This window comes from Bipolaris sorokiniana (assembly GCF_000338995.1).
Source record: "Bipolaris sorokiniana ND90Pr unplaced genomic scaffold COCSAscaffold_1, whole genome shotgun sequence".
NCBI lineage: Eukaryota > Fungi > Ascomycota > Dothideomycetes > Pleosporales > Pleosporaceae > Bipolaris > Bipolaris sorokiniana.
The window spans coordinates 644,986-671,756 of record NW_006911895.1 but is presented as its reverse complement, the minus strand read 5'-3'; the positions used below and the strand labels follow the sequence as shown (position 1 = coordinate 671,756).

The 26,771-nt window shown below is 49.9% G+C and overlaps 7 protein-coding genes across 7 annotated transcripts; 5 read left to right on the top strand and 2 right to left on the bottom strand.

The window, feature by feature from the left end:
- Positions 1 to 7,587: 7,587 nt before the first annotated feature.
- Positions 7,588 to 11,088, top strand: COCSADRAFT_77720 (uncharacterized protein; the record flags this gene model as incomplete). Its single annotated transcript, XM_007696397.1, has 4 exons — positions 7,588 to 8,256; positions 8,309 to 10,496; positions 10,549 to 10,991; positions 11,047 to 11,088. The coding sequence occupies 4 exons, from the start codon at positions 7,588 to 7,590 to the stop codon at positions 11,086 to 11,088; spliced, it is 3,342 nt and encodes a 1,113-aa protein (XP_007694587.1).
- A 660-nt stretch (positions 11,089 to 11,748) lies between these two features.
- On the top strand, positions 11,749 to 12,229 carry COCSADRAFT_21433 (uncharacterized protein; the record flags this gene model as incomplete). Its single annotated transcript, XM_007695866.1, has 2 exons — positions 11,749 to 11,900; positions 11,968 to 12,229. The coding sequence occupies 2 exons, from the start codon at positions 11,749 to 11,751 to the stop codon at positions 12,227 to 12,229; spliced, it is 414 nt and encodes a 137-aa protein (XP_007694056.1).
- A 118-nt stretch (positions 12,230 to 12,347) lies between these two features.
- On the bottom strand, positions 12,348 to 14,049 carry COCSADRAFT_207214 (uncharacterized protein). The gene is made up of 3 exons (XM_007696396.1): positions 13,847 to 14,049; positions 13,644 to 13,791; positions 12,348 to 13,585 (listed from the first exon to the last, which is right to left on the bottom strand). Exons 1-3 carry the CDS (start codon positions 13,958 to 13,960, stop codon positions 12,417 to 12,419), a joined length of 1,431 nt encoding a protein of 476 aa, XP_007694586.1. The 5' UTR covers positions 13,961 to 14,049; the 3' UTR covers positions 12,348 to 12,416.
- Positions 14,050 to 15,667: 1,618 nt separating this feature from the next.
- On the top strand, positions 15,668 to 17,487 carry COCSADRAFT_186156 (uncharacterized protein; the record flags this gene model as incomplete). Its single annotated transcript, XM_007696395.1, has 2 exons — positions 15,668 to 16,594; positions 16,622 to 17,487. The coding sequence occupies 2 exons, from the start codon at positions 15,668 to 15,670 to the stop codon at positions 17,315 to 17,317; spliced, it is 1,623 nt and encodes a 540-aa protein (XP_007694585.1). The 3' UTR covers positions 17,318 to 17,487.
- Positions 17,488 to 18,504: 1,017 nt separating this feature from the next.
- On the top strand, positions 18,505 to 18,833 carry COCSADRAFT_76037 (uncharacterized protein; the record flags this gene model as incomplete). Its single annotated transcript, XM_007696394.1, has 2 exons — positions 18,505 to 18,633; positions 18,708 to 18,833. 2 exons carry the CDS (start codon positions 18,505 to 18,507, stop codon positions 18,831 to 18,833), a joined length of 255 nt encoding a protein of 84 aa, XP_007694584.1.
- A 5,629-nt stretch (positions 18,834 to 24,462) lies between these two features.
- On the top strand, positions 24,463 to 25,231 carry COCSADRAFT_207141 (uncharacterized protein). Its single transcript, XM_007696393.1, has one exon. It carries the CDS (start codon positions 24,634 to 24,636, stop codon positions 25,117 to 25,119), a length of 486 nt encoding a protein of 161 aa, XP_007694583.1. The 5' UTR covers positions 24,463 to 24,633; the 3' UTR covers positions 25,120 to 25,231.
- A 302-nt stretch (positions 25,232 to 25,533) lies between these two features.
- COCSADRAFT_176996 (uncharacterized protein) lies at positions 25,534 to 26,683 on the bottom strand. The gene is made up of 4 exons (XM_007696392.1): positions 26,456 to 26,683; positions 26,311 to 26,399; positions 26,127 to 26,258; positions 25,534 to 26,075 (listed from the first exon to the last, which is right to left on the bottom strand). Exons 1-4 carry the CDS (start codon positions 26,506 to 26,508, stop codon positions 25,900 to 25,902), a joined length of 450 nt encoding a protein of 149 aa, XP_007694582.1. The 5' UTR covers positions 26,509 to 26,683; the 3' UTR covers positions 25,534 to 25,899.
- Positions 26,684 to 26,771: the final 88 nt, after the last annotated feature.

Sequence of the window (26,771 nt, the reverse complement as noted above, 5' to 3'; positions counted from 1 at the left end):
CGTCCGCGTCGGCTTGCCTGAGTCCCCTGTCACTGCAGAAATCGTTAGCGTATCTTCGACCATGTGGCTGATGTCCGACAAATCGATTCGTCAAGACGGTGTGACAGGACGTTAGCATCGTTCTCGCACGTACGATGGAGACGCTACAGGCCACACCATGAAAGCAACCACTACTGTTCTGGGCCTAACGGCTCCGCTTATTGCTTTTGATTTACCCCCAGGCTTGGATCTCGAACAGCCCGCTATCTCCGTTGGTGTTCCCCCTGTTTCCTTATTCGAGCTGGCAGTGAGACTGACACCAGATCCGTATCGCTATGCGCCGCAAGGAGTGCTTCTACCTCGCAGCCACCCAAGGCTTACTTCTTGAAAAGTGATAACACACCTGCACATGACATACATTCTGCCAATTCATCTCTACGATCAGTGTGAGATGCGGAGAATTAGTAGTCCCAGGAATCCTCTTGCAAAACTTCATGTCAATCAAAACTCAAAATGATCCGCAATTATAGCGCAAGGGGTGGGAGCGGTCAAGGAGACTTTGGTTCTTTTTTTTCACAGTGGATTCATTTCAGACGTGCATAATGAACGCAGGACCAAGCTCAGATGGTTTCCCGCTGTCTATGCGCCTACGCCGTGAGCCAGATCGTACCCTGACGCTTTGGCCCCGCCAAATTAGTGACCGTTGCTGTTGCTTTTGTCATCGCAACGTCTATGCGAAGTGAATATTGATGGCTACAGATTAAGCATCACATCGACGATGTGGAGGAGTCGAAGGATTGCATCGCAATATTAGCCCGATGGCCCACGACACGTCAATCGTTCCCACCCATGCGCTTCCTCTGAATTTCGGCATCTGATCCCTACGCACTTAGCACTCATCAATCCCGGAGCTACGGGCAGATCCCCATCCCTTCTGCACAGCAAGGGAAATGATCACGGGCGAACGTACCCGTCCAGGACTGTCGGGTCCAGTCAGTCCATGTCGGCACAAGCGCCTATTTCGCATTCAGCGAAGCCTCCCGCCACATTCCAAGTTGCAAGTGCCGTCACATGTGATGACCGAACCCGAGCTGGGGAGTTTCAATGCTGGGGCTCGCGACAGGTTCAGGAGTGATACCAAAAGAAAGTCTCTGTGGGGAGTGCCGAGTGTTTTGCTCTGCTCCACTAAACGGTTGCACGTATGGAGCCCTAGTACAGCATCGTCCGAAGCTACCGTAGCATCTAAATATTGGGTACGGTGCGCTACTCGACGCCGGAAAGATTGCGCTGCAGGGCACCTTGGTTGAAATGACTGCCGTGAGGCAAATGGCGGGGCACAAGATCACTGTTGCCACTGTCGTTCGGTCCTTCACAACGTGGACGACCATCAGCAGATCCACACTTACCAACCTGGCTGTCGGGAGATGCCCGCGGCCGCAGTGATGTGTTGACGTGGACATCACTCTATCGAAACCTAATCTCCAACACGACAGTCTGCCTGTGATGGGCATGCAATGCCCGCCAGCTCATGCAGCCCGTGGATCATAAACATGGGTTTCAGGCCATCACACTACCTCTTCTTGCTCACACTACCCTCTCTTGGTAAGCCCAATGCAAGTCTAATCAATCGCTTGGTTGGCCTTTTTTTTTTCTGTCAGTCCTGCCGGTCTTAGTGCTGCATCACGCATTCTGGACTCCGGAGAATGTCCGAACAGGTTGTAGTATGCCCACTGCCATGCTTGATGCCCCCCCCTTCCCAAACTACCACGACGGTCATCTTTCCCTCCTGCTATCACTTCGCCGATGATTATCTTGTCATCACTAAAGGAAGGAACAGCACCAAACGAGCTAACGCCAGTGTAGTGCACATCATATGGTCCCTTAATCTTTTTTTTAGCACCTGGCTCCAGTTGTTCATCCCCTTCCCCCTACTTCCGTCCCATTACTGCTGACGAGATGCTGACACAAGACGGGGGGCGATACCCGAGGGCAGGCCTGGGATCTGCAGTCGCCTGCAGCTCCAAACTTGATATTTTGTCGGCAGAGGGGAAGGTATGACGACATTAACGCTCCACACAACGTTTATCACCAAGGTACTGCCGGAGGCGCCGACTCCGACGTACATCGTCATTACAATCATCATGATCACCAGAGGTCTAGAGTTGTCTGCATGTTGCGATGCACCCGATTCAATGAGGCTGCGGTCAAGACTCAGGCAAATCAGCCTATCTACGGCCGTAACCGTAAGGCTTGTGCGGCCTTGGTTTCTCCGCATGCATAATTCCCATGGACAAAACAGGCCTCCCTTTATTTCTTCGTATGTATTGAACACGGCCCCCATACTACAGCTCAGCACACAACCCCAGCAACCAATACCACAGCCAAACGTGCCCTAGCTGACTTGATCCACCTTTGTTGCCCACCCACTCCTGTGTCGCCGCTCCTACAATCTTGGAATTGCTATCACGCCGTCCGATGATATTGCCCCGTCAGTCATCAAGAAATCCCTCTTTCTCGAATAAGAAAACCTGGCTGCGGGACCCTATGCCTCGTATCGAACTCGAGTACCAGCAAATGAAACCTTCCCTCCGCGTCGTTGATCACTCAAACTCCCTAGGCATAGGCGTGTCCTGCTTTGGCTGATCTCCAGTACATTAACTCCTTTTCTTCATCTCCCCATTTGTCTAACGCGTACTCTCTTTTTTTGGCACCTTGCAACTCATCACCCCCCTGGCATACTACGCTGCAAGTGACGTATACCTGCATACTTTCCGTGCCATGGATGCGTGATGGGGGGCGGCGTATGTGTAGTACACTACTTGCTATCTAGGACAAATCATCCGCAAAGGCACGTGTTGGGTGGCTCGTACCAAGACATGTCTGATGATGTATGTGTTTGAACTCTCAGCTGAGAGGGAAAGCAAGATTCCCGACTTACGTACATATACGCCTGTTGGCTTGCGTATCGGGCCTTATTTTGCTACGGTACATGCGTATGCATACCTTTTGCTTTATTTTGTTTTCTCAATACTAGAGTATTTACTATGTATTAAAAACAAATTTGCTTTTGGAACTGCAATGCGATGCAACGCCGACATATGCTGGAAAAACTGCAACTAACAGTAAACCTTGTCGTACTTGCTGCATTTACTTAGCTTACTCCTCCTGCACACTGCGGAGGCTGTGCGTATGTAGGATGGGAAAGGGCAGATTATAGTCATGTGGACCACGTGCTTGTTCCCATTCTTAACTAAACTCATCGCGATCTTGCGATCGTAAGATCGGGGGCTGGTGTGTGTGTGTGGGGGGGGGGGGGGAGGATCATATAGGCCTCTCTCACAGAGATCATACTATCAGGGCGTACACTGCCGTACGTACATACTACTACGTCCAAACGGTAAGTGAGATGGAGAACTTGGGTCACGTAGACATATACGCCTGCTGCCACCCTCTTCGCTTCTTTCCCCCGTGTCTTATGAACGTTGCGGTTGGCAGGGAGAAGAGTGCGGGTGTGTGATATTATAGCTTGGGGTGAAATAAGAGGGAGGGTCATTGTCGGGAGGGCGGTCCCGACCAACCGCCGCGCTGGGCTGGGGTGTTGCAGATGACGTGGTGGATCGTGGCATCGGGAGTGTGTGGGGTGGGCGAGTAGGATGGGGGAGGGAGGGGTGTGTAGTATTGGGTGTGGTGGCTTTATGATGTGGTTTGCGTGGCTTTTGTGTTGCCGCTGAGGCTTTGCGCTGGATTGGAGCGGATGACTGGGTGTTAGGCGTTTGGGTGTGGATGGTTGGATGAGGAGGAAACTTGGCTAGGGATGGTGCAGTATGGTGGTAGGGAGGTACAGAGTGTGTGGTATAGCCTTTCAAGGGTCTTTTAATTGGGTTATGCATTTTTTGACTTCCTTGGGTATACCTTTTTTTACGTCGAAATTTGGGTGAGGTTTTTTTTTCGTTGAGCGAAATGTTTCCAAGTTTGACTTGAACTTTTTCCATTTTTGTATCTTGATATTTGTCTTGATGCATTTGCATCCAAATATCTGTTTAAATTTGACGTGTCCTTTTTTTTCACGGCTGATTTGAATATTCATCATGATTTGACTTTTCCAGTCTTATTTGGCACTTTTTGATCGAAATACCCGCATTGATTTTCTATGCCATGCCGGTGTCTTTCTGTCAAAGATACTTTGCAACAAGATTGTACGAGTTGCTGCCATTTCAACTATGTAGAAAGAAAGGATGAGGTTGTTGTTTCTTATGCAACCAAAGAAGAAAACACAATTTTCAATCTTGTGATTGCTTCTTGCCACGTTGCACCATATTGTCCACCATGTTCTTCTTTACGACACAAAAAATGATGATGAGGAAAACGCTATCATTTTATGAACTATAGAGACTAATACATATTATTTGTACTTGCAGTGATATTTGTCAAGTTTTATAGCCCGAAAACACAAAGTAAAAAGGTTCACGCCGCCTTTACGGACATAACAAGAATACATGTGGTTACCCGGAGATATACATATGTATATATGTATATATGTTTCACATATGTCCATATTGTAGATCTCATAGATATGGCGGACTCCTGTCTATAATTTTCCCATTTTCTCATGAGTGAAGTATCGGAGCCCACGAAGCGTAGGTTTTCTTTCGTGGTTCCAAACAAAAGACTTGATCAATCTTTTTATGATAAAAGCGTGGGATACAATGGGTGTGAAAAGCGATATGGGGTCTATCGATCTAGAGAAAAGAAGGGAATATATGGTCAAACTATGGCTATTAGGTACTGGAAAAGAGAGTATCGAACATGCTAGAGAGTATCGAGGCATTTGTTGTGAAAGCTATAGATAGTGAAATGTGAGAAGAATATGGGTATGATAGCACAATTGCGGTTATTTTGGAAGATGCTCATGAGCATTCAAAACGCGGAAATCTGTTCATACTATTAGGAAAAGATATAATCGTTCCGTTTTTTTCAAGTAGTTCTGGTAAAATTGGACGCTGAGTTATTGTAAAAGTATAAAAACTCCTCGAGCTATCGCATGCTCAAAGATCTCTGATATCGCAGTTAAGAGTCGTGTGAAGAATACTTTAGAAACGTACCGTTCCAGATTGGGTGAATCAAAAACATCGAAAAAGAGAATGTGCTTCTTGCCTTTTATGTATCATTGGGGTTGAATGAATTCAATGAGATAGTTCTGTTACTTGAAAGGATAAAAACGCGAGAGACAACCGAATACTTCCTACACAGCGTCGGCTAAATGCTCTACAGTTACTTCGGTGGAGATAGGTTATTTTATATGAGCCAGGGAGAAAAATAGAGATACTACACAGCTTCGTTAGTTTTTTTTTGGATATTTATGTACCACCTGAAGGTCATTCAAGTAATCTTGGATTATCGAGCACATAAGCTAGCATTTGACATTGTCAGACATTAAAGGCAATAACTATATAGTTATGGATACACATGGAAGATGCCTAGTAAAAAAAGATCACTCTAGTTAGGATTGACGAAGAAGATCGTGTAAGCTTGGAGCAATATTGGCTGTAGTTTATGTATGTATATCAAACACTAGAGTCTCTATCAAGATTGTGACATTAGCTCGCTATAGTTACGAATTACTTATCCGAAAGCGAGCTGCGACTCGCCTAGATCAGGTTCACCAAATAATGCGCAATAGATGCTGAGCCCAAAGATGCCAGCGGCTGTGAAGCTCAAAGAAGTCTTTCACGTTCCTAGCGGTCTGTGAAACAGGTATCCACAACGATGCGGAATGTCCCTATCTGCATACTGTCGCGCTGTTCGTACTGCTATCTAACCCTTTTATCAAAAGGATATACCTGGCTATGTGAAAATGAGGTATTGGCTTGTGGGAGAGTACAGCCATTCTCATAGGAAATGTCGAGTCCTCTATGTACTTCTCAGCAAGGAGATATGAACTTGCGAAATTGTATGAGTAGTCTTGAGGACGCCTCCTGAATACAACTGAGGTTAATTTTCCCACGGCAGTTAAAAGTCAACATTTTAAAAGCACGTTGTGCCGCTGGGGCATCATCCGTCCCTATACGTGTGGATGAAGGCATCCATAAAGTGATAACTCAAAAGCGTTAAATTCCACAACAATTTCATCTTACAGGTCAGGCTTTTGTATGAATCTTTATGAAATATACCGGCTCTTGTCTTTGATTGTGTTGAATTTTGAACACCGTTCGAAGCGTGGCGTCTAGTAAAGATGGACGAAAAGATGTTGGCATTAAACCATCTTTGCTGGATATACGGCTTTGTCGAGTTGAAAGATATGGCCTGATACCTGGAGTTAAGAAATATTCAGAAACTTACGTTATAAACTGGTCGCAGGGTAGAGAATAATATTTGCACAGGCGGGTATTGCAGCACATGAGAGAAAGCATGTGCATCGGAGGTAGTGCGGATTTAAGCGCCTCGCTAGCGTGGACCCCTATTACGACTTCCTTTGTTCTTTTCGACTGGCACTACGCGTATTCTTGATACTGCGAGTGGAAAATATTGATGAGCGCTGCTATTGAGAAGTCTTTGAAGATTCCCCTACTATTTCAGGCTTCTGAAGTGCTTGCCAGTACGCTTGTAGCTCTTCCGGCGTACTGATATCTGTCCTCGCCTTGACGGTTATCTCTACTGGTGGAGTACCCACTGTCAAGGCCATGACAGACAGCCGGAAAGTGATTTAATAAATTGCATCTTATATAAACTCTGCTCGGAGACCTGGGTAGAGCGGTGGGTATGGGAAATTATTGCTTATCAGTATTGTGTGGGTAAAATGCCAGGCTCCTTGTTGAGGGACTTGTATGCTAAGCGTGTTAGTGTCTGCATTCCTTGCGCTAGTGTCGGTAAATGGCAGGTACTTCATGTACCCTAAGATGGAAGATATGAGGCTTGGAAAGCGTGTGGGGGTTCTTGAGCCACTCTGTTGGTTCGCACATGGCGGTGAGTCGATGAGAAAGAAGGATGGGTATATTAAGCGGGATTTGAGCAAAGCGGTCGAAACATGGGTGGTGAAGCGAGGTTCCAAAGTTGAAGGAAGACTCGCCGCATCAAGGTCGCATCAAGCGATATACTTTTGATTTGTTTCAGGCTGGGCCAACGGTAGGCAGGCAGGTGGTAAGCAGGATACGGTGTAGACGCAAGATGGGAGATCCGGCGAGGGTCAGCCAGCCCTGCAGTAAGCGGAAGCAGGACTAGGGCGGGCGAAAAGGAAAAACGTGCACGCAAGCGGCGCCCTGACCCGTGGGCGAAAATAATCATTTAGATCCGCGCCCGACTGTAGAGTACAAGACAGGCCCCTCGACACTTTTGCCCGGCGTGCCCTACCAACGCTCCTTCTTCACTGCTCCTGTGTTTTGTATAGACTCTCCACTCTTCCATCGGGGTGTCTCTACACGTTTGATACCCGCGTTTCTGCGCTCATTTTTTTTCTCCCACGCTGCTGAGCGCCGCTTACGCTTGCAGCCGCCAACCTTGCCTGATATCGATAAGGAAGCCCCTCCAAAAAAGAAATCCCTCGCCGCTCCCAGAGAAAAAGTGCAGCGCACCATCTCCCTCGAGCAGATGCCACACTCTGAATCGCCACCTATGGCTCCTGCTATCGTTGTCGACAAGGCTGGTGCCAGCCCTGCTCCCTCGCAGGAAGATGTCACCGCCTTCATCAACAGCATCGTCACGGCAAAGACGTCGCTCGCCTCGGTCGACGCCGCCTACGCCCTCACCACCCTTCTCCAGAACTCAGTTGGCTTCCGTGGCCTTCGTGGTTATGGCATAATCGAAGAGATCAAGAAACTCGCCGGCAACAAGAAGGATGCCGTGCGAAGAGAGGGCGCCATGAACGCCCTCGGCGCCCTTTTTGAGCGCCTCCCGCGCACGCAGCGCATCACAGAGGCCATCTTTCTCGTCCAGGAAGAGGGTCCGGTACCCCTGGCGCTCGACCTGATGGCAGACAAGACTGGCGCCGTCAGGGAGTCGGCCAAGTATGCGCTCGACTCGCTCTTTGACAACCTGAGCGCTGAGGCCAAGGTCGTCGGACTACTCCCTGTGCTCTCAAAATACCTGGGCAAGAAGTCTGGAAAGTGGCAAGGTGCTGCTTTCGCATACGAGCTCATCGGCCGCATGGCTGACAAGGCCAAGATGGGCATGGAGAGCTTTGAGGTAGAGAAGGAAAAGGACGTTCTGCGTGAGGCCATGGGCAAGAAGCTCGAGGGCCTCATCCCCATTGTTGAGTCTGGAATGCACGACCTTAAGACAGAGGTATGCCACTGTCGCATCATGAAAATCACAAAGCCATGCTAACTATGAACAGGTTGCAAAACAAGCAGTCAAGACCATGAACAGTCTCACCACCCTCCTCCAGAACGACGACATTGCACCCCGGATACCCCTCCTTGTCAAGGCTATCGAAGACCCCTCGACCCAGAGTCTGCAAAAGGCCATCCATGCCCTCTCGCAAACGACATTTGTCGCCATCGTCACATCCCCCGTATTGGCCATGGTCACTCCTCTGCTTGAGCGCTCCTTGAACATGCCCTCGACCTCCCAGGAAGTCACTCGCCAGACAGTTGTTGTTGTCGAAAACTTGACTAAGCTCGTCCACGACCCTATCGAGGCGCGCGCTTTCCTTCCCAAGCTTCGCCCTGGTGTGCAGGCTGTCAAGGACCGCGCATCCTTGCCAGAAGTCCGTGAAATTGGACAGCGTGCATTGGATGTCATTGAGAAGGCCATGGGTAACCCTGATCACAACACTGAGAGCGGTGCCATTACCCGCGTCCTGTCATCAGATGTTCAGCAGGTTCTGGACAAGGAGATTGCTGCCGCTGGTACCATGCTCAACTTCCCCGGTGATGCCGAGACCTGGAACGTTACAAAGGCCTACATCTCTGAGATGATTGCCGAGGTCGTGAACCAGAGAGAGCTCCAGCGCATTTCTAAGCTCGTCGTACCCTACCTGGAGCACCTGGTGAATGCTGGTGATGCCGACAAGGTCGCAGAGGCTGTCCACAAATTTTATGTTGACGAGGATCACCGCAAATTCGGCCAACCCGTCAAAGAGGATGACGGAGAGACTGAGATTGTCAACGCCGTCTTCTCTCTAGGTTACGGTGGTATGTTGCTTCTTTCGCACACCAACCTGCGCCTGCTCAAAGGCCACCGTTATGGTCTTTGCGGTCGCAACGGTGCTGGAAAGTCTACGCTCATGCGAAGTATCGCAAGCGGCAAGTTGGAAGGTTTCCCATCTCAGGACGAGGTCAAGACCTGCTTTGTTGAGCACAACCAGGGCGAAGATGCCGATCTTTCTATTCTAGAGTACATTGTCCAAGACCCCCGCTTCGCGGACGAGAGCAGGGAGCGCATCTCCGAAGTCTTGGAAGAAGTCGGTTTTACCTCTGGACCCGAAGGCAGACAATCGCACAAGGTCGGATCTCTTTCCGGAGGTTGGAAGATGAAGCTGGCTTTGGCCCGTGCTATGCTCATGCGCGCCGATGTCCTTCTTCTTGATGAACCCACTAATCACTTGGATGTCGCCAACGTTGCGTGGCTTGCAAAGTACCTCAAGTCGCACTCTGATATCACCAGTTTGATCGTCTCCCACGACTCTGGTTTCCTCGATGAAGTCTGCACAGATATTTACCACTACGAAAATAAGAAGCTGGTATGCTACAAGGGTAACCTGGCCGACTTTGTTCGACAAAAGCCCGAAGCCAAGAGCTACTACACCCTGTCGGCTACCCAGGTCCAGTTCAAGTTCCCTGCTCCTGGTATCCTCACTGGTGTCAAGTCCAACACTCGCTCTATCCTGCGCATGACCAACTGCTCGTACACCTATCCTGGAGCGTCCAAGCCTTCGCTCGTTGATGCTTCGTGCAACTTGTCTCTCTCATCTCGAGTGGCTATTATTGGCGCCAACGGTGCTGGTAAATCTACGCTCATCAAGATGCTTACTGGAGAGACTATTCCTCAGGAAGGTACCGTCGAGAAGCACCCCAACTTACGTATTGGTTACATCAAACAACACGCTCTTGAGCACGTCGAGATGCACTTGGAAAAGACACCCAACCAGTATCTACAGTGGCGTTACGCCAACGGTGATGACCGTGAGGTGCTCATGAAGCAGACTCGTGTCCTCACTGCCGAAGACAAGGCTCAAATGGAGACTCCAATTGACCTTGGTGACGGCAAGGGCCCCCGCAAGATTGAGGCGCTTATTGGTCGCTCCAAGTACAAGAAGTCGTTCCAGTATGAGGTCAAGTGGCTCCACATGCTGCCCAAGTTCAACTCGCATATCTCCCGTGAGACTTTGATGGAGAAGGGCTTCACCAAGCTCGTCCAGGAATTCGATGACCACGAGTCTTCGCGTGAGGGTCTCGGTTACCGTGTCCTTGAACCTAAGGTCATCTCCAAGCACTTTGAGGATCTTGGCTTGGACCCTGAGATTGCGAACCACAACGAGATCTCCGGTCTCTCTGGAGGACAAAAGGTCAAGGTTGTACTCGGTATGTACACTTCATCTGCAACACTGACAAATGAATACTAACAAATGTATAGCTGGTGCCATGTGGAACAACCCTCATCTTCTCGTCCTTGACGAGCCTACTAACTTCTTGGATCGTGACTCCCTTGGTGGACTTGCTGTTGCCATTCGTGAATACAAGGGTGGCGTCATCATGATTTCTCACAATGAAGAGTTTGTTGGTGCGCTGTGCCCCGAACAATGGCATGTCGCCGATGGCCGCGTCACCCACAAGGGTCACCTTGCCGTCAACATGGACCGTTTCGAAGACTCGCGCCCAGGATCCAGCAACGTGAGCAGCAACGTAAGCTCTGCAGCTCCATCTACCAACGGTACTCCTGTCATGAGTGAAACCGAGGGTGGCAAGGACGACATGAAGTTCAGGGCCAGGAAGAAGAAGAAGATGACCAAGAAGGAACTCAAGGACCGGGAAGTTAGGAGAAGATTGAGGTACATTGACTGGCTGAACAGCCCCAAGGTATGTCTTTCTTCTATCATAGGCAGCTTGAGTATGACACTAACTAAGTGGCCAGGGCACACCCCAACCTCCCAACACGGATGACGAGGCCGACTAGATGCGTTCATGACTTTTTTTTTGGTTTTACAACCGCACGATATCTTAGACTTTGCAGAACTGCATGACCCGGCGTTATATAGAGGTTTGGAGGGATAAGTGCGTTTATTTTTACACCAAGCGATAGATAACGGGTTCTTTCGTTTGGTAGAGTTGATATATATGACCAAAAGTATTCATTGTCGTTAAGCAAACCGTCTCAGTTATTACTTGAATGTATGTATGTGATTAGTGTAGTGAATCCGACTATTCGCTTTGCCGCATTCTAGATGTGATTTTACCAGTGCTGTTGACGCGGCAACGTAGTCCACCCGCATTATCATTTGGACTGACCCGACGTTTTGAAAACCAAGCAAACCTTTAAGACTGATGTCGGTGGTTCAGTTTAGCGCTTGGCAGAGTGACGTACTGACTCGAATGAGGTAGGCAGCGGGTTCGTTTGCTCCTTCCTTTTACTTCACTTCGGGATCTCTCATTATGCTCCACTTCATCATTCTCCAAATGCTTCTGCCTCTTCCTCACACGATTCAACTACACAGTTGATAGGATTTCTCGTCCTTTCTCACAACGGCTCTACTCACCCATTCACTCCCTTTTTAATCACACAACTCTCGCTTAGAGGTGACGACTAGTCTACAATCACATACGCATACACGCTCCAATGAAGCTCTTTACTATAGCCACTGCCTTTACTGGCCTAATGGAATTTGCTATTGCTTCGCCTGCGATTGCCTTGTCCAGTGCCGTTGTTATCACCATTGTTGAGGAGGCAACCAGCATGCACTCCACTGGACACAACAATGCAAAGCCTACGTGAGTAGCCCCATAAATGCGTCAACGATGTCTTCAAACCCAATTGCTAACACCTTTGCAATCTCAGTATTCACCCTTCTATCACTGAAACCTCGACCGACACACACGTAGCCATGGCAAAGAAAAACACTCTCGCATTCGATGATGGGGAAAAGAAGAGATACGAGTGCTCGAATGATCGCACTGGTGTTTTGGTCTGCCGTTATGGGTTCTGCTCCACTGATCATTATTGCAAGAAGGGTACGCGGTGCAGCGATAGGTGTGCTTGCTGCCTTGGAGTTCGTGAATTGGCCATGGAGGATGAGGAATTTGGAGATGCTTATGCTTAGGACGGAGAATACATTGTGGTCTTCAAGACGAAAAGTTTTACTTCTCTGAGATCAGCGGACGTTATATGACTTTTAAAAAAAGTTAGTTTGCTATATTCCATAGGTGGAAGATGAGCACGAGATGCTTGCCTCGCTTAATGTAGAGTGCAAACTTTGTTTATCTGGGCGGCATACAATGCGTGTTCACTCAATCCCCAGCATCCCCGCCGGCATTGCTACTCACTGCACTATGTCCCGCATGACCCTCCTCAGCATGGTGCTCATTCGTCGTGCGACGACGAAGCCCCGCACCGCCCGAGTGACTGGGCCTGGGATGCTCATCATGCTCTACCAACGGAAAGTGCAAGCCCGGCTTACTCGCCAACGCATCCCTAATCTCCTCCACACTCTTGGCTGCCCATCCTGCACTGCCTAGCTTGCTAAGTGGATACAAGAGCTGATTCTCCGGATGCATGACAACCTCCTCGATACTCGAGGCCGGCTTGCTCATGATAATGTCAATGTCCTTTCTGATCTGCAGACAAAACGCGTCGAGCGGGAGATCGTTGACGTCGTCGCCGAAGGGATTCTCGATCTCGCGACCGATAAGCGCAATGCCGAGGATTATGTACGCGGCGAAGACGCTGGCGGGGATGGTGATGTAGCCGAGTAGTTTGTACAGCTGGAAGGGGAGAAGCAGGATGTAGACCCAAGTGATTTGACTGATGGCGATGCTGTAGGCGATGGGCAAGGGGGTAGACAGGATGCGCTCTGTGCCCGCGAGGACATCGTTGAAAGTCGTGATTGCGTTTAGCGACTGCGTTTGGTAGATTGATACTTTGAAGGTGCCGTTGTCGTAGATAGATTTCATGTAGATGCTTAGGTAGTTGAGGATTTCGAGGGGGAGGTTGCCGAGGGGCACGCGCGAGCGCTTGAGGAGTTTACGGGGGTTCGATTCGGCCATGGGGAGGCCCAGGAATTTGCCGGCAGTCTTGAAGACGCTGGATTTCTTGTTGGCGTCGGGCTGGTCGGCTTCACGGGCGAAGGTGTCGAGGTGGCCAACTAGGTGCTGGAGATCGTCGTAATGCACATAGGGCTCGAAGCGTAGCTTGTGTTTGAGGGCGACGGAGTAGGCGGCGATGAGGTTCAGGCAGTTGATTTTGGCCAGTAGGTCTTGCTTGCCGAGCTTCGGGTCCTTGTCGTGGCGTTCGTCGACGTGGATCCAGATGAGGCGAGCGAGATTCTGGGATGCGAAGGTGAGTTGGGCCCAGTATTTGCGGCCATCATTGTAACGCTCATAGGCTGTGGAGCTTCGGAAGCTCAGTGCGAGACCGACGACAAAACCCAGGACGGTAAGCAGAAGCTGATTGACGCTGACTGTGGGATATAATCAGTACATGTTTGCGTGGTAAGGAAACAGCTGTGGAATGCTTACGGTCATGTACGAATTTTGATATCAGTGTAATCATGCTGGCCCAACCGGCCACAAACAACAGAGGCAACACCATTTCTGGTGTCACACTGCCGTGAACACGAAGAAAGACGGGCCATTTCGAGTGGTGGTCGAGGTCGCGTGGGCCAATCTGATGAATGTTAGTAACTATACAAGATGCTGTCGTGAGAAAAAAGAAGACATACAAAGTAATCGTCAAAGTCCTTGTCGCTGTCTTGCTTTTTTAGCGGTGGCCGTTTGGAAGAATCGCCATTCGTGCCATTGGACACACTGGCCGTACTCTGCGCCTTCTCTGTCATGGCAATGCTATTTTCACCTGCGAAGAGAACAAAATCAAAAGTGTTGATGCTAGCAACTCGTTTGCGCTCCGGTCATCCAGGCGCGAGAGAGCCTCATATTATTATGTCGCGTGCCTCACTCCCCTATCCCTGGCCCGTTTCATTCAAACATTGTACCAGCCACTAAAAACAGTGCGATTCAGGCGGTGGCGTCTAGGTAGCGCTGGCAGCGGGACAATGTTATAATGGCGAACACTGCAAGTGGCAAGGCTGCAACAAACGACTCCAATTGGAGGCAACCCCGTGGCGGCAGTGGTGTAAGCGTAAGCCTGATTCAGATACAGCCCGACTTGGCAGGGTGGTTTTGCGGGCTTACTGGAGCGTGGACCGCGGGACTGAGGTTGCAGATGCACAGCTGAGTCGTGGTTTTGCACTGCCTTTCTGCAGGCGATTGAGCACACAGATTGGATCGACGAGCCAAGGTTGCCTGTGATTCGCTTGTCTAATCAAAGCTTTTAGCTATGCGGAGGTCGAGATCTTATTCTGCGACTTGGCAGTGATGGCCTGGCCAGAACCGCAGCTCCTTAATCATGCAGGAGATGACTAGGGCCGTGCAAATATTAATCAGGGCCGCTGTGCTGTGGTCCTGCGAAGAATTGTCAGTTTCCAGGGACTTGGTGTCTTCTCTCAACTACGATTCATGTCGGTGAAGGGACAAGATCTCAATTCAGCTAGCATATAATATATTTTAGTGAGGTTATGGTGTATCACAGACAATAGCATTAATCGGAATGCCACATTTGGAAGGCGCCATAACGAAAGGGTGAATTATTCCTGCAACGACGACCATTGAAGTGCTCGAAGCTCTTGTTAAAGTAGTATGGTACTCTAGTTGAGTCAGGTTCTCTACCCTTAGAAAAGACTGGGACCCGTAGCCCCACATAAACATGTTCCACACAATCGGTACCATTGGGTTGTTTAGGCGTAGGTTGTAAACTCTCAAATGCGGCGCTGCAATCAATGGAGAAACGCTGCCGCTCTACATACACATTTCAGTCGCGCAAGCGAAAAATCGTGATTGACGATGAGAGAACAAGTATCGGAGGGTGCATCGAAAAAGAAGCGATCGAGTCGATCAGGCGCGATGTCGCTAACAATTAGCGGCGCGAAGGATGTCAGACCGAAGCTTAGCGGTGACACACGGTATTCATCGACGCGCACCCAAGCCATTCCGATCGCGAACTAGTAGAAAACAACAAATACATCCATGGAAGAAGGCGAATTGAACAATATCAATCAAGGGTAGATGTTTGCTAGGGAAATACGCTGTAAAATCATCGCTGGCAAAAGACCACTTGCAAACTGGTGGGGGCAGCCTCCCGATCCTAGTCTCGGATTGACATCGCGGCCCTGCATACACTCGTCATAGGTCAAAGCAAAAAAGCCTTTTGGATCGCCCTGCGCATAACAGCATCCAGCCAGCTGACCAAGGAAAATGGGGAAAAAAGTAGCGTCTGTTCAATGTCTAATAACTAATCCAACCGGGCATATGTATACGTCAGACCCAGGCGTTTTAACTTTGGTCTTCTCTCCAGCTTTCTCATACTACACTCTTTGTAAAACCTTCTAATAGCTAGGTTACTAGCCAACTGAATTCCCCGACTGCTTCATACGGACTGCCTAAGTGCCCTTTACTAGGCCTTCACGGCCATATACATACATACTACAATGTCGTTTATAGCCTATGCAATAAAAGACAAAAAAACTAATGTCATCATCTTCTCCGCTACAGCCATTGCGCTGTACGGCTACGACCAGGGTATGATGTCGCTCATCAACACAAACTACAACTACCTCGATACCATGGGCTTGTACGAGGAGTCTCCCATGGTCGGCGTCATCGTGGCTGTTTACTATCTCGGGTGCGCAGTTGGCGCCGTCCTTTTCTCCAAACTCGCCGACGAGTTCGGGAGGAAAAGAAGCATCTTTTTCAGTTTGGCTACAGCTTCTTTGGGGAATTTGCTCATGTTTACCAGCGGAATGGGTATTCTGGGAAAGAGCAGTCAGGTCGCTTTGGGTATCATGTTGACGGGAAGGGTGATTATGGGTTTGGGTGTTGGAGGTATTGACGCGGTGATCCCGACGTACTCTTCTGAGTTGAGTTCGGACGATTCCCGCGGTAAAGCTCTGGCGCAGGAGTTTCAGAGCAATATTTTCGGCCTCGTCATGGCTTTTGGCATCAATCTCCTCGTAACGATTCTGCTTGGCAAGCAAAACCAGTGGGCGTGGCGCATCCCCATTATTGTCATGCAGGTCTATCCTGTCCTGCTTATTGCGTTTGTGGAGCGTCTTCCAGAGTCTCCGCGCTGGCTTATATTTCATGACCACAAGGAACAGGCAGAAGAGGCAATGGAAGATATTTATGGAGAGCAAGGAAAGGATAAGCTTGAAGTGCTCCTGGAGCAGCATAAGAAAGAGAAGGATGAGAAGGCTGGTTATATGGATATGTTGACACCTGGACACCCGCAGTTTCACCCTACAATGATCACAGTAATGTCTCAGGTCAACCAGGCATTGACAGGATACGGCGCAGTCAGCGTGTACGGGCCGCAGATCTTTGAAGTATGTAACTCTGAGTCCTACAATCTTTACACAGTAAGATGATACTAAATTGTATCGCAGTTACTCGGCTTCTCAGTCCGCAACTCGGAATATCTCACTCTGGGAAACTACACATCGTACTTCTTCCTCATGACCCTCGCCTGGCTTCTCATCGACGCCATCGGTCGCCGCAAGATACTCCTCCATGGCTCCATCATCCTAGCAACTTCCTTTGCGCTCCTCGCTCTCTTCGGTGGCCTCGTGGCAAACTCTGACTCTTTGCACATCCCCGTATATGTCCCTGGTATTATTGGCACAGTTGTTCTCTTCGTGGCTACTGGCGCTTTCGGAATCGGCTGGCTCTCGACTGTCTGGCTGTTCCCAACTGAAGTGTACCCCACCACTGCCCGTGCGCAGGGAACTGCCATCTCCGTCATTATCTGGGGCCTGGCCAACTTTGCTATCACGTTTCTTACACCTGTGCTCTTCAATAACTTGGACTACTACATCTTCCTTGTGTTTGCAGGTACTAATGCTTTTGCTGGCATGTGGACGTACGTCTATCTGCCGGAGACGGGTGGACGCACTTTTGACGAGAACATGGAGTTCTTCAAGGAGGCAGCGGAACAGGGCACCTGGCGAGTCAGCAAAGTGGGCAAGGGAGAGTGGAAGAAGATGGTGTATCCTGATCCTGAGGGCGAGGGTAATGTGGATGCTGAGCGTGTGCCCTTGTTGCACAGGATAGAGGACCAGGTTCCTAGTATGGGTAGCAGCTGATCATGCTGGCCTAAAATGAATAAGTAAAGTACACAGGTTACTTTTTCCTTATATCCAAGATGCAGCTGCCCAGCAGACTGGAGTGGATAGAAGTATGGGGCGGCTGTGGCAAAAAGGTGTAATAGAGGTATGCATCAGCATTAGAAACATAGATCCAATTTCATTACCACTCTTCATCAGCGTTTGTCATGTCGGAATCAACACGAGGGCGATATCGTTTTGACTCGAGAGAACGTATTGGTGATCAGCAATTGTCTAAACTCGGTACACGTGGGAGTAGTAGTCGGTATCTCAACAAGGGGGCTGTTGGCACGAAACAAGGACAAAAAAGTTGTTGCCTTTGCCCATCGATCACCCACTTTGTTGGACTTGAATATCTCTGCTCGGCGTTAACACCACTCGTCTTTTGACCGTAGCCTCAGTGGCAGTAGCGATATCATCCGGTAATCTCTAGGCATCAGCATAAACGCTTCATTGTTCACAGGGCGGTGCAGTCGGAGAAGTCGGAGTCGGTGTTTACCTCCGCCGGAGGACGCCAACCCCGTGCGCCTGCAGTAGAGTATTGCACAGGCACCAATTAGAAGTGGCCCGCCGCAGCATGCACAGCGAAACAGAGAATAGATCCAAGTTCTGCAAGGTTGAAATTAAGCTCTTTTCAGCATAGCAGCTGCCCATCAGTGCGACATTTCCAGACGGCTGATGCATGCCGCATGCCGCATAGTCTGTGTCAGCTCTTCACATAAAGCTCCTGGGCTGCCACAATCAACAAGTCGGCCATCTCCAATTACTTGCAACCACGACTTCAACTTTGTTAGTCTGAAACCCACATTGTACTGACCTGGACTCGGGAGGGTGCGAGTTTCCACACGTGGCTCCACGCTTTTGACAAAGTCCCTGCATTGCGTGTTCCTTTGCGAAGCATAGTCGGTTGTGGGCGCCGACCAATCATAGTAGAGGTGTTTGTGAGCAACCTCAAATAAGCGGAACGAGGGAGGCCAACGCGCGTTATATAGCCAAGTCCTCCACACCCCTCGAGTCGCTCATCTGCAACTTCTGAGAACAACAACCCTAATCCTCCTCTTTAGACTTCTCTATTGTACTGTATATCCAGAACCGAAAAGAGAATCAACTCTCAACTCTCATCACTCCCTGCTTTTCAAACAAGGGACGCTGTCGCTAAATCAGCCATGTCGACCATACACCTCACAATCCACGATCTCCTGCGCATAACGTACACCTACGAGATGCAAGCCATAGAATCTCAAGCACAAAGCCAACAATACCTACAACGTCCCCGCTCCGACTCTGCATGTTCCGTAAGTCCTTTCCAGTCCCCCCACACCATGCCGGTAAACTCTTCACAATGTGCATCCTAACAAAGAAGCGCCAGATGCCAGAAATATGCGCACATCTTTCACCTCCAAGTCCGAGACTCTCATCTGCATACTCAAACCTCGAAGAATTAGAAACGGACTTTACAAGCTCGTTTAGTCAGAAGAAGAAAGCGAGCGTATGAAATATCACATGTCGCTCTCTATTCAGCCTTGAACCTCAGGGCCAGAGAGGATTGAGCATGTCAGATCGAAAGGCCTTATAGCGCCTATGACAGCAAAACGGCTTTCGTAGGCGCGAGGAGAGTAGACTGTGGAGAACGCCATCGCCCGTCTTCCCTTGTTCTTTTCTGCACACCACATTGAGGACGCGAGTAGTGTAGTACGCATCACGCCACATTTCCAAGCTCTTTGCTTCTTCTCCCTTATACCCCCACGCTACTCGAATTCTTTTCCGGGCGAACACGCAACTTTTTATGGAGGTCGGACTCCACACACCACCCCACTCATGTAAGGAGAGGAAACAGGTTCGCGTGGGACGGTACGAAGGTCGCACCGGGCATTGTTTCCGCGCATATCGGTCCGACGTCGCGCGCGTCATTGGCTGTAGTGAGAGGCAACGGGGGAGAGACGAGGGGCCAAACCGGGGTTGCAGAAGGCTGAAGCGTATAAGGGTCAGGATTTTGGTGTCAAGCGCGAGAGGCGCGCATGTAACATTCCATTTTGTGTAATCAATGTAATCATGTGATCGATCAAACCCCGTGCGGTATCGAGTTGTTCTCGCGCCAATTTGCATGCATCCCAGTATCTGTACAATGAAGAACCTTGACGTGATAAACTCAGGTGCCTTCGTGGTTCATGTTGATGAGAATTTCTTTCATGGTTGTTGGTTGCCCAGGGTGATGAAAACAGCTTCCATTGTTGTTGTACTTACCCCAAAATTTCTAAGTCGCTTAGGCGAATAATCAATTTCAGAGAATGTCGCAATCAATTCCTACCGTACATGTATGCTGGCTGCGCAATCTTGCCTAAATCAAGGCCGATATTGACGCATCCCTTTCTGGGGGCTTTGAAAGTGTTGCAATGCAACTCCTCGTCGACGCGAAATCTGTGCTTGTGCACTGGGAGACAGATAATCACACTGCACTGCAAGCCAGGATATCAACATATCATGCTTGCGCCTACCTCTCATATTCATTCCATCGTCAAGATGTATGTCTCAATAGCAGTTGTGCGCTGTTTCTTTTGGTCAATTGTACTCCTGGGCGGTGGATTTTCAACGCAGCAAAGCTCGTGCAGGAATCAAGCCATGATCTTGCCATAAGAACGCTGTCTCTGGGCAAGGTGACCAAATGACCTTCCCTCATCTTCAGTCATATTCGATCCCAGAGAAGCGCTAGATAACGCGCTGCGGGGGTTGAACATGGTGTTCTCATGCAATCCGTGTGGTCATGGCGGCGTGCGGAAGGGGCCATCGAAGCTGCAAAAAAAGCAACCAAAAATACCACTACCAGCGCTCTCATATATACATAACGTGCACCAGCTCCGGCTGGAGAATAAAAAATACTGCAGTCAATAGCCGAGCTTCATTCTCAGCCTTTGTCCTCTCCAGGTGCAAAACAGTGCAAAAAGTTCGGTTGTATCAGGCCCTTGTTAGTCCCATACTTACCTCCTGATACAACCTACATCTTTTGCCGGAATCGAACCTCTCGCCGCAGTCGAACCTCTATCCGGACGGAGTGCAGAAATCAAAGTGGACTCACCTGACCCTGGCCCATTCGCCATTCACCTACCCTCAGGCTGGGTATTGCCGTATGCCACCCTATAGCTAGGTGCTGCTTAATGAAAATATGGGGAATTTAACAACTTATATACCCAAAGAAAGTGAGCGGGGTCAGGTGTGATATCATTTTGGATAGCAGAATGAATGCACGGGGCGACGTGAACATTGGCCAAGGCGGGGACCTTACCACCTCTCAGGGGTCCTGCGTGACAAACAGAGAGCATAGTTGTGCCTTGTAACGCTCCATCTTGCTGCAGACTTTGTTGGGCCATTGCCCTACCGGTCCATATCTTTCTGCACAGTCTTGACCTGACCTTGCTTCTCCACCTCACAGAGATAGATTATAGCAACTCTGCTTGGGACTGAGCATTACTTCATGCAGACCTTCTCCTATTTGCCTGGTTTGGCTGACCTGGTGTTGTATCCATCGAGCGCGCGTGCAATGAGCCTTGGCGGGGAGTTGACATTGCGCTCCTCTCTCCCTCCAACGACAACAACACCAGCGCGAGACCATCACCATACAAGTCGACGGTGTCTTTCTACCCATGGAAGATTGCAGACTCTTCTCAAGAACGGGGTAGCGACCTCATGTGTGCTCAAGGTATTTCCTTTACAAAACCTTCGACGCTGCAGCGGACCTCAACACCATCAGGCGAGTCACCCATGAGGCAGACAATGGTCCGGAAGCATCTACACATCGCACTCCAAGGAGAGTCATGAGTGACTTGAGAAGGTCTGATACAACCTCATGTAGATGCAGGAGGCACTGGTAGTGCCCAGCTTACATCTCTTCCGAACATATTCTGAACGGTAACCTCTCTACTGCAGTAAGTAGAACCGCTGCGACGACATGAACCATTCTTCGCGAATGGATTGACTTCCTCTTGTGAGAAGAGAACAGGCTCCTGATGCATTGTACAATGCCTTTGTATGCAGCGCGAGGCTAGTCGAAGCAACGAATCGCCGCTACGAGCGCCTGCATACATCCCTTTGACTTCCTATCGCGCGTCTCCAGAATGCGACAACGGAGATAAAGCGACTTGGGTCAAGGGGAACACAGAGGCTCCAACAAGGGGCAATCGCAATCGCAGACATCTTGCTCATCTCTGCAAGACCACACTCGCCGCAGCAAGCTCCGTGAAGGTCGCTACAAACCTGAGCAACGAACAACACCATCGGAGCTCTTGTTGTGATTGACAAACAGTTGAGGGAAACCAATGCGGGCAAGTATGACAACAGCGCATGTTGATGAAGACTGATCTCAGTTGTGTAGATGATCACTCCCAGCATACCGCAGCTCAATGTCTGCCCCTCTCGCAAGACTTGAAAAGAATTCAGTGCTCCTCCCTGTACAATGCGCACTCTAGTTACGAGATTTTGACAATCTCGGCCGGAGTGAAAGGGGGGACAGATTCTTTACAATGTCCTTGACCGACTCGGTTGTCCAGTCATGAACGCCTTTGTTCGTAAACAACACCTCGAGTACGAGACGCTGCCTCAGTCGCAGAGTCATCGCATTACCCAGTCTACCAAAGACTATCGTTGGGCAACGAATCGAAACATTGAAGAGTCTTGCCGTCGAAATCCAACACCATTTGACCGAACAAGGAATCGCAGGTGTGGATGTTGTTTACTCGAGGGCGCCGATACATTGTGGTCACCACCGAGCAAAGCCGAAGGCCGACGAACGCGATCCTAAATGTATGGTTGAGAGTCCACGGACGAATTCATACCATCGCGCAGTTCAAGTCGCATCTTCAAACCAGCTAACAGGTGTGGTAGATGCAAAATGCAAGATCAGCATCATGGCTTGCTACTGGTCTGCGGAACCCTGGTGTACGATCACCAATCCACGACACAGCGCGTGAAGCACCTCGCATCAAGTCCTCGAACGGTTACCGGTATCTTTTTCGTGCAGGTATACCATTATTAAGAGATGGGTGATGGACGAGCAGCCAGAAACGACGGTTTTACTATCGCTAAGGCTGCCGCTCCTATAGACAGTCATTCAGACTGTATATCGAGGCACATCTCCATCGGGTACGCTGGTGATCGATCTTATATCCCAAAGCTTTCTTTGTTTCCGGTCCCCAGAACTAGAAACCATACAGGCAGCTGTAGGAGATCGGTATCATATCTCAGGTATTCGGATACCAGCATACAAGACCAAGTGCATGGTGCAGTTAAGAGAGGGCTCCTCGAGCCATATCTCGCCGGACAGTGACAAGCTTGGATAAGGATAACAAGGAGCAGATTCGAAGGGGCCTAAGAGCTCAATGGAACTTTCCTGGGCATCATTCGACTTGGCAGGAAATCGCGATAACAATTAGGTTCCGTCCGAGACTCCTCAAGCACATCTGGTTACGCTGTAGAATAGCCTTCTTTTGCTCAAGATGAGAAAAAGAAGGCTCATGCCATTCTGACCAGGATGATACTCGCTGGCGTATTGCTTCTCAGGATCGTTGTGGGTGGGGCTCATCTCAATTTCTCTGGTCGGAAGAATCCATGAGAAGAGCTAGTACCATGAGAAATTTCGATACTGAGATACCACCTGTAACGGATGATCGATGCTGCCTTCATCCAGTTTGGGGGTAGCCTAGCGCTTCTCACCCTAACCAAACAACATCAGCACCTCTTGGTACTGCAAATTCTCGGCCGACACATGTAGCTGCCATAGGTACTAACTCTTGTGAAGGGCAATGTCTACACGACTCCAGCTGGAGTTGTGCATGTGGTATTTTCCGGGGGTGAAGGCTACAACTTGGGCTGACATGACAGCGTGCCTGGGCAATCCATCAGTCTGGTGTGTCCCATCCGGCGATATCGTCGGTAGCTTGTTCTTTACCGTGGTCTTGTCTAGTAAACTCAACATGTTGTCCTGTAACAGATGCGGAGGCACATCGACCAACACATGCAAAGTTCATGGACTGAACAATCCATTCATACATGATTGAAATATGACAATGTGTCATACCGGCAACGAGAATATCACCAACGAAGAGGGCCACCAGAGAAATGCTTTAACCGAGAGAGCCAGGTCGATGCTCCGAATACCCCTCGAGGCGCTGACCGAAGCCCATGAATAGGACGGTCATGGCATATGTTCTCCTGAGGATGAATACCGAAGCGCGAGTCTGACATGTGTGGACTCCAACCGACAACTGTCGTCAAGATACTTTGACATGCCGCCTGAAAGCATACCGTCCATTAGAACCACTGTCCAGGTGGAACCGTTATTCTCGTCAAGGTCAACAGCGACCATCCATGAGCTTGCGTCAGCAAGGCCGTGGTTTGAGTGGGACCTAAAAGCCCTGATGTCCAAGTCAAAACTCAACCCACACATCTCCACCATGAAGTATGATAGGAGAAGATGTCACATCCCTTGATGAAACATCCAGTGTGAAGCGGAGATGTGCCGCTTGTCGCTCACGTTCATGTTATGATCACGAAGTACGGTACTCGATGTCGACTTTCCTAGCTCTTACTCAAGCTTAATGCGCTTGTCAAAGCGGCTATGCCAGCTCTCATCATACCGCGTTACTGATGCCTTGTACGGACCACATCCAAACATTTGGCGCTCATGACAACGCTCGGCCGATGATCTCACCCAAGAGAGCAATGATGCTATTACCAATGATGGCCAGCAAAGTGCCCGTCATGGCCTCACAGTTCTGCTTGTGTTCCGTTTGCCAAGGAAGGTGGCCGTCACTATGCCGATGCTGTCGTCAACCTTTTCAGGCGGAGGGCGATACCGTATCACGGAAGGCTAAATGATTACCGGAAACCTCGTCGCTGCAGTTTGAGGCATCGGGCGTCTTTGTGTCATCTATGGCTCCGTATGCAGCCCTGCGAGGATTTGCGTGGGTTCGCGATTTTGGCCTAAGAAGAAAGCATACATCGTAAGCCATCCACACAGAACTCAATGAGGGATACATGCGAGAGAAGGCACATGGTGCCAATGAGTACATTATGACATCTGCTTCTACCCGCACATCGCAGTTGGCATCGATACTCAAGACCCCTGGTTGTGTGTTGTGTGGCGCCTGTCAGCTGCCCTTGTGTTGTGATCTTGGAGTCGTTCGGTTCGCGTCCCGTGGGGCGTACAGGCGAATGAACTGGAGCTGGCAGCATGCCATCGTCGTCAGCTACGGGCTTCCGCCTATGCTGCTGGTGCTGGCGACTCGCTGTTAAGGGTGTCTTTGATGTGTAGGATGCCCCACACGCCAGCCGCTGATGCTGCCTTCCACATAGCTTTGGCTCTGGAACTACAGTGTCATTCATCCGCGCCACGTTTCTATGTGTATACCTGTGCCCAGCGAGGGGCAGCACTGGTTCTGGTGATGGCAGACATCATCTACGCTTTGCCATGTATGATAGAAGGGCGTCCTTTGTGGTGTGTGTGCTCCGGCAGAGGAGGTACCCCCGCTTGGAATATTCATCGACGGGGGTCTTGGCGAGGTTACGGACAGGACGCGACTGACTTTCTCGAAGAGAAGCGTCGCCCCTGGAGCCGTAAAGAGGCCGAGATCCCAGATCAGACATTGATGATGCCGCTCTTTGTGTCTGGATATCCAACATTTGGTGGGGGGAGGAACGGCGGGGGAGGAGAGGCTCAATGTGAAGAAGCGCCAAAGCTAGATCCACAGCGGAGAGGCCAGGAGGCGGACCACGAGAGCAGCAAGGCATAGCCTCATTTATCGAGAAACAAGGACAGGAATGACGAGAGCTGAGAGCAGAAAACGACAGCGCAAGGTCGAAAGTTGACTGATGTCGACATCGGGGCGGGGATGTTGTGTCGATGAGGGGCTTGGGTCAAGCAGATTGCCCGGCATCCTATTCCCCACCAACAGAACCCTGGAAGCTGCTTGCGGACGTGCTTACCATTTGCTCAAAATGAACGCGCAGAAACACCCATGATGCAGACTTTAAAGCTAGAGCATCACGGAGGAAAACGCCATTTACATTAATGAATGTAGCTGAAAATCTGCTCTGTGTTGGTTCAGATGTTGCAGCAAATGCATGCTACACAGCGAGACGGGTTGCTACATGGGTCACGACTATGCTTTACGTCAAATGGCACATCACGCAACAATGACACGAGACTTTGGGATCATAATTCATTTCCATGGTCTAAGAGTTGGTGGCTATCCGGCGTAAGAGAAGAACGATAAATTTCTCAATTATGCCAACGGCGAATATATCGCTATCATGCTGTCCAGATTGTCCATCCAACGCCAGGGCTTGCAGCAGCAGCAAAGTGGCTAGTACTGAAAAAAAGAGATGGGCAGAAATAATGGAGTCAGTCCGTTATATGTGAGGCTTCGAAAGACTAATGAATCATCGCTACGTGGCATGGTGGGAGGCTGTGCTTTTGGAACCCCATACAGCACGTTAGGAAAAGAGGACAGCCTCCCTGCCCGTGACAACGTTAAAATATCGCCCAATTGGGTGATGTCAAAGATGTAGGCTCACGGCTTCGCGTACTGTTGTGTCCATTCTTGGGCTGTCTGAATAGCCTGATTCTTGTTCTCCTTCCACGCCTGGGCGACATCGTTCGCAAGGGGATCGTCCGGGTTGGGCGCGCCCAAAAGTGCTTGGATCGAGAGCAGGATCGTACGAATCTGAAGGGCAGGCGACCAATTACCTGTACATGTTAGCAAAGCCTTGGTCTTGTGAAGTATGACTCCAAACTTACTTTTCAGAACATCAAGGCAGATGCGACCTAGACGATCGATGTTGGGGTGATAGATCTTTGTGAGAAAGCGGACCTTGGGCGGCGTCATGGGGTAGTCGTCTGGGAGAAATAGCTCCAACTTGAAGACACCGCCTACGAAGGGTTTGTCAGTTGAAAACTTCAACATTACTGGGCACCAGCATACCCTCATAAGGCGACTGGCTAGGGCCGTCGATGGTAACATCGAAATACCTAAGGTTGTCGTCGTGCGGCGTCGCGCTGATTCCTTGAACACTATACAGGGACCCCAGATCAGTAAAATAGCATGTCATCCCGTCGGGAGTACCTACGGCTCGTTGACCAGGCGCTCGGTTTCCTTGATGATTCGCTTGGGCAGCGCCATAGCTGATGGTGGGGCAGGATGCCGCTTGTGTAGAGCGAGAGGTTGTGAAGGGTGAGGGCTCGTGTGGAGAGAGCGAATATGCTTTTCAGTACCAGCGAAAGATGTAGGAGTCCTCTTTCTCTGCGTTTGGAGGAGCAAGCCTGTGTCGTCTGGTCTTGGGTAGGGCCAAAGGGCTAGACATGCATGTGTGATGTTGCGTAATCGGCCAGCGGCGCTAGAGACGCCTGGACAGGGGAGCCACTGCCTGCTCCATTACCACCGCC

Bases quoted from the DNA above. Each gene is read 5' to 3' on its own strand.
- COCSADRAFT_207214 (XM_007696396.1), bottom strand. From the start codon at position 13,960: ATGACAGAGAAGGCGCAGAGTACGGCCAGTGTGTCCAATGGCACGAAT. The intron at 13,792-13,846 runs GTATGTCTTCTT...AACATTCATCAG, and splicing joins AGGACTTTGACGATTACTTT to ATTGGCCCACGCGACCTCGA. The intron at 13,586-13,643 runs GTAAGCATTCCA...TATATCCCACAG, and splicing joins ATCAAAATTCGTACATGACC to TCAGCGTCAATCAGCTTCTG.
- COCSADRAFT_207141 (XM_007696393.1), top strand. From the start codon at position 24,634: ATGTGTAGGATGCCCCACACGCCAGCCGCTGATGCTGCCTTCCACATA.
- COCSADRAFT_176996 (XM_007696392.1), bottom strand. From the start codon at position 26,508: ATGGCGCTGCCCAAGCGAATCATCAAGGAAACCGAGCGCCTGGTCAAC. The intron at 26,400-26,455 runs GTAGGTACTCCC...GTCCCTGTATAG, and splicing joins GAGCGCCTGGTCAACGAGCC to TGTTCAAGGAATCAGCGCGA. The intron at 26,259-26,310 runs GTATGCTGGTGC...AACCCTTCGTAG, and splicing joins TAGCCAGTCGCCTTATGAGG to GCGGTGTCTTCAAGTTGGAG.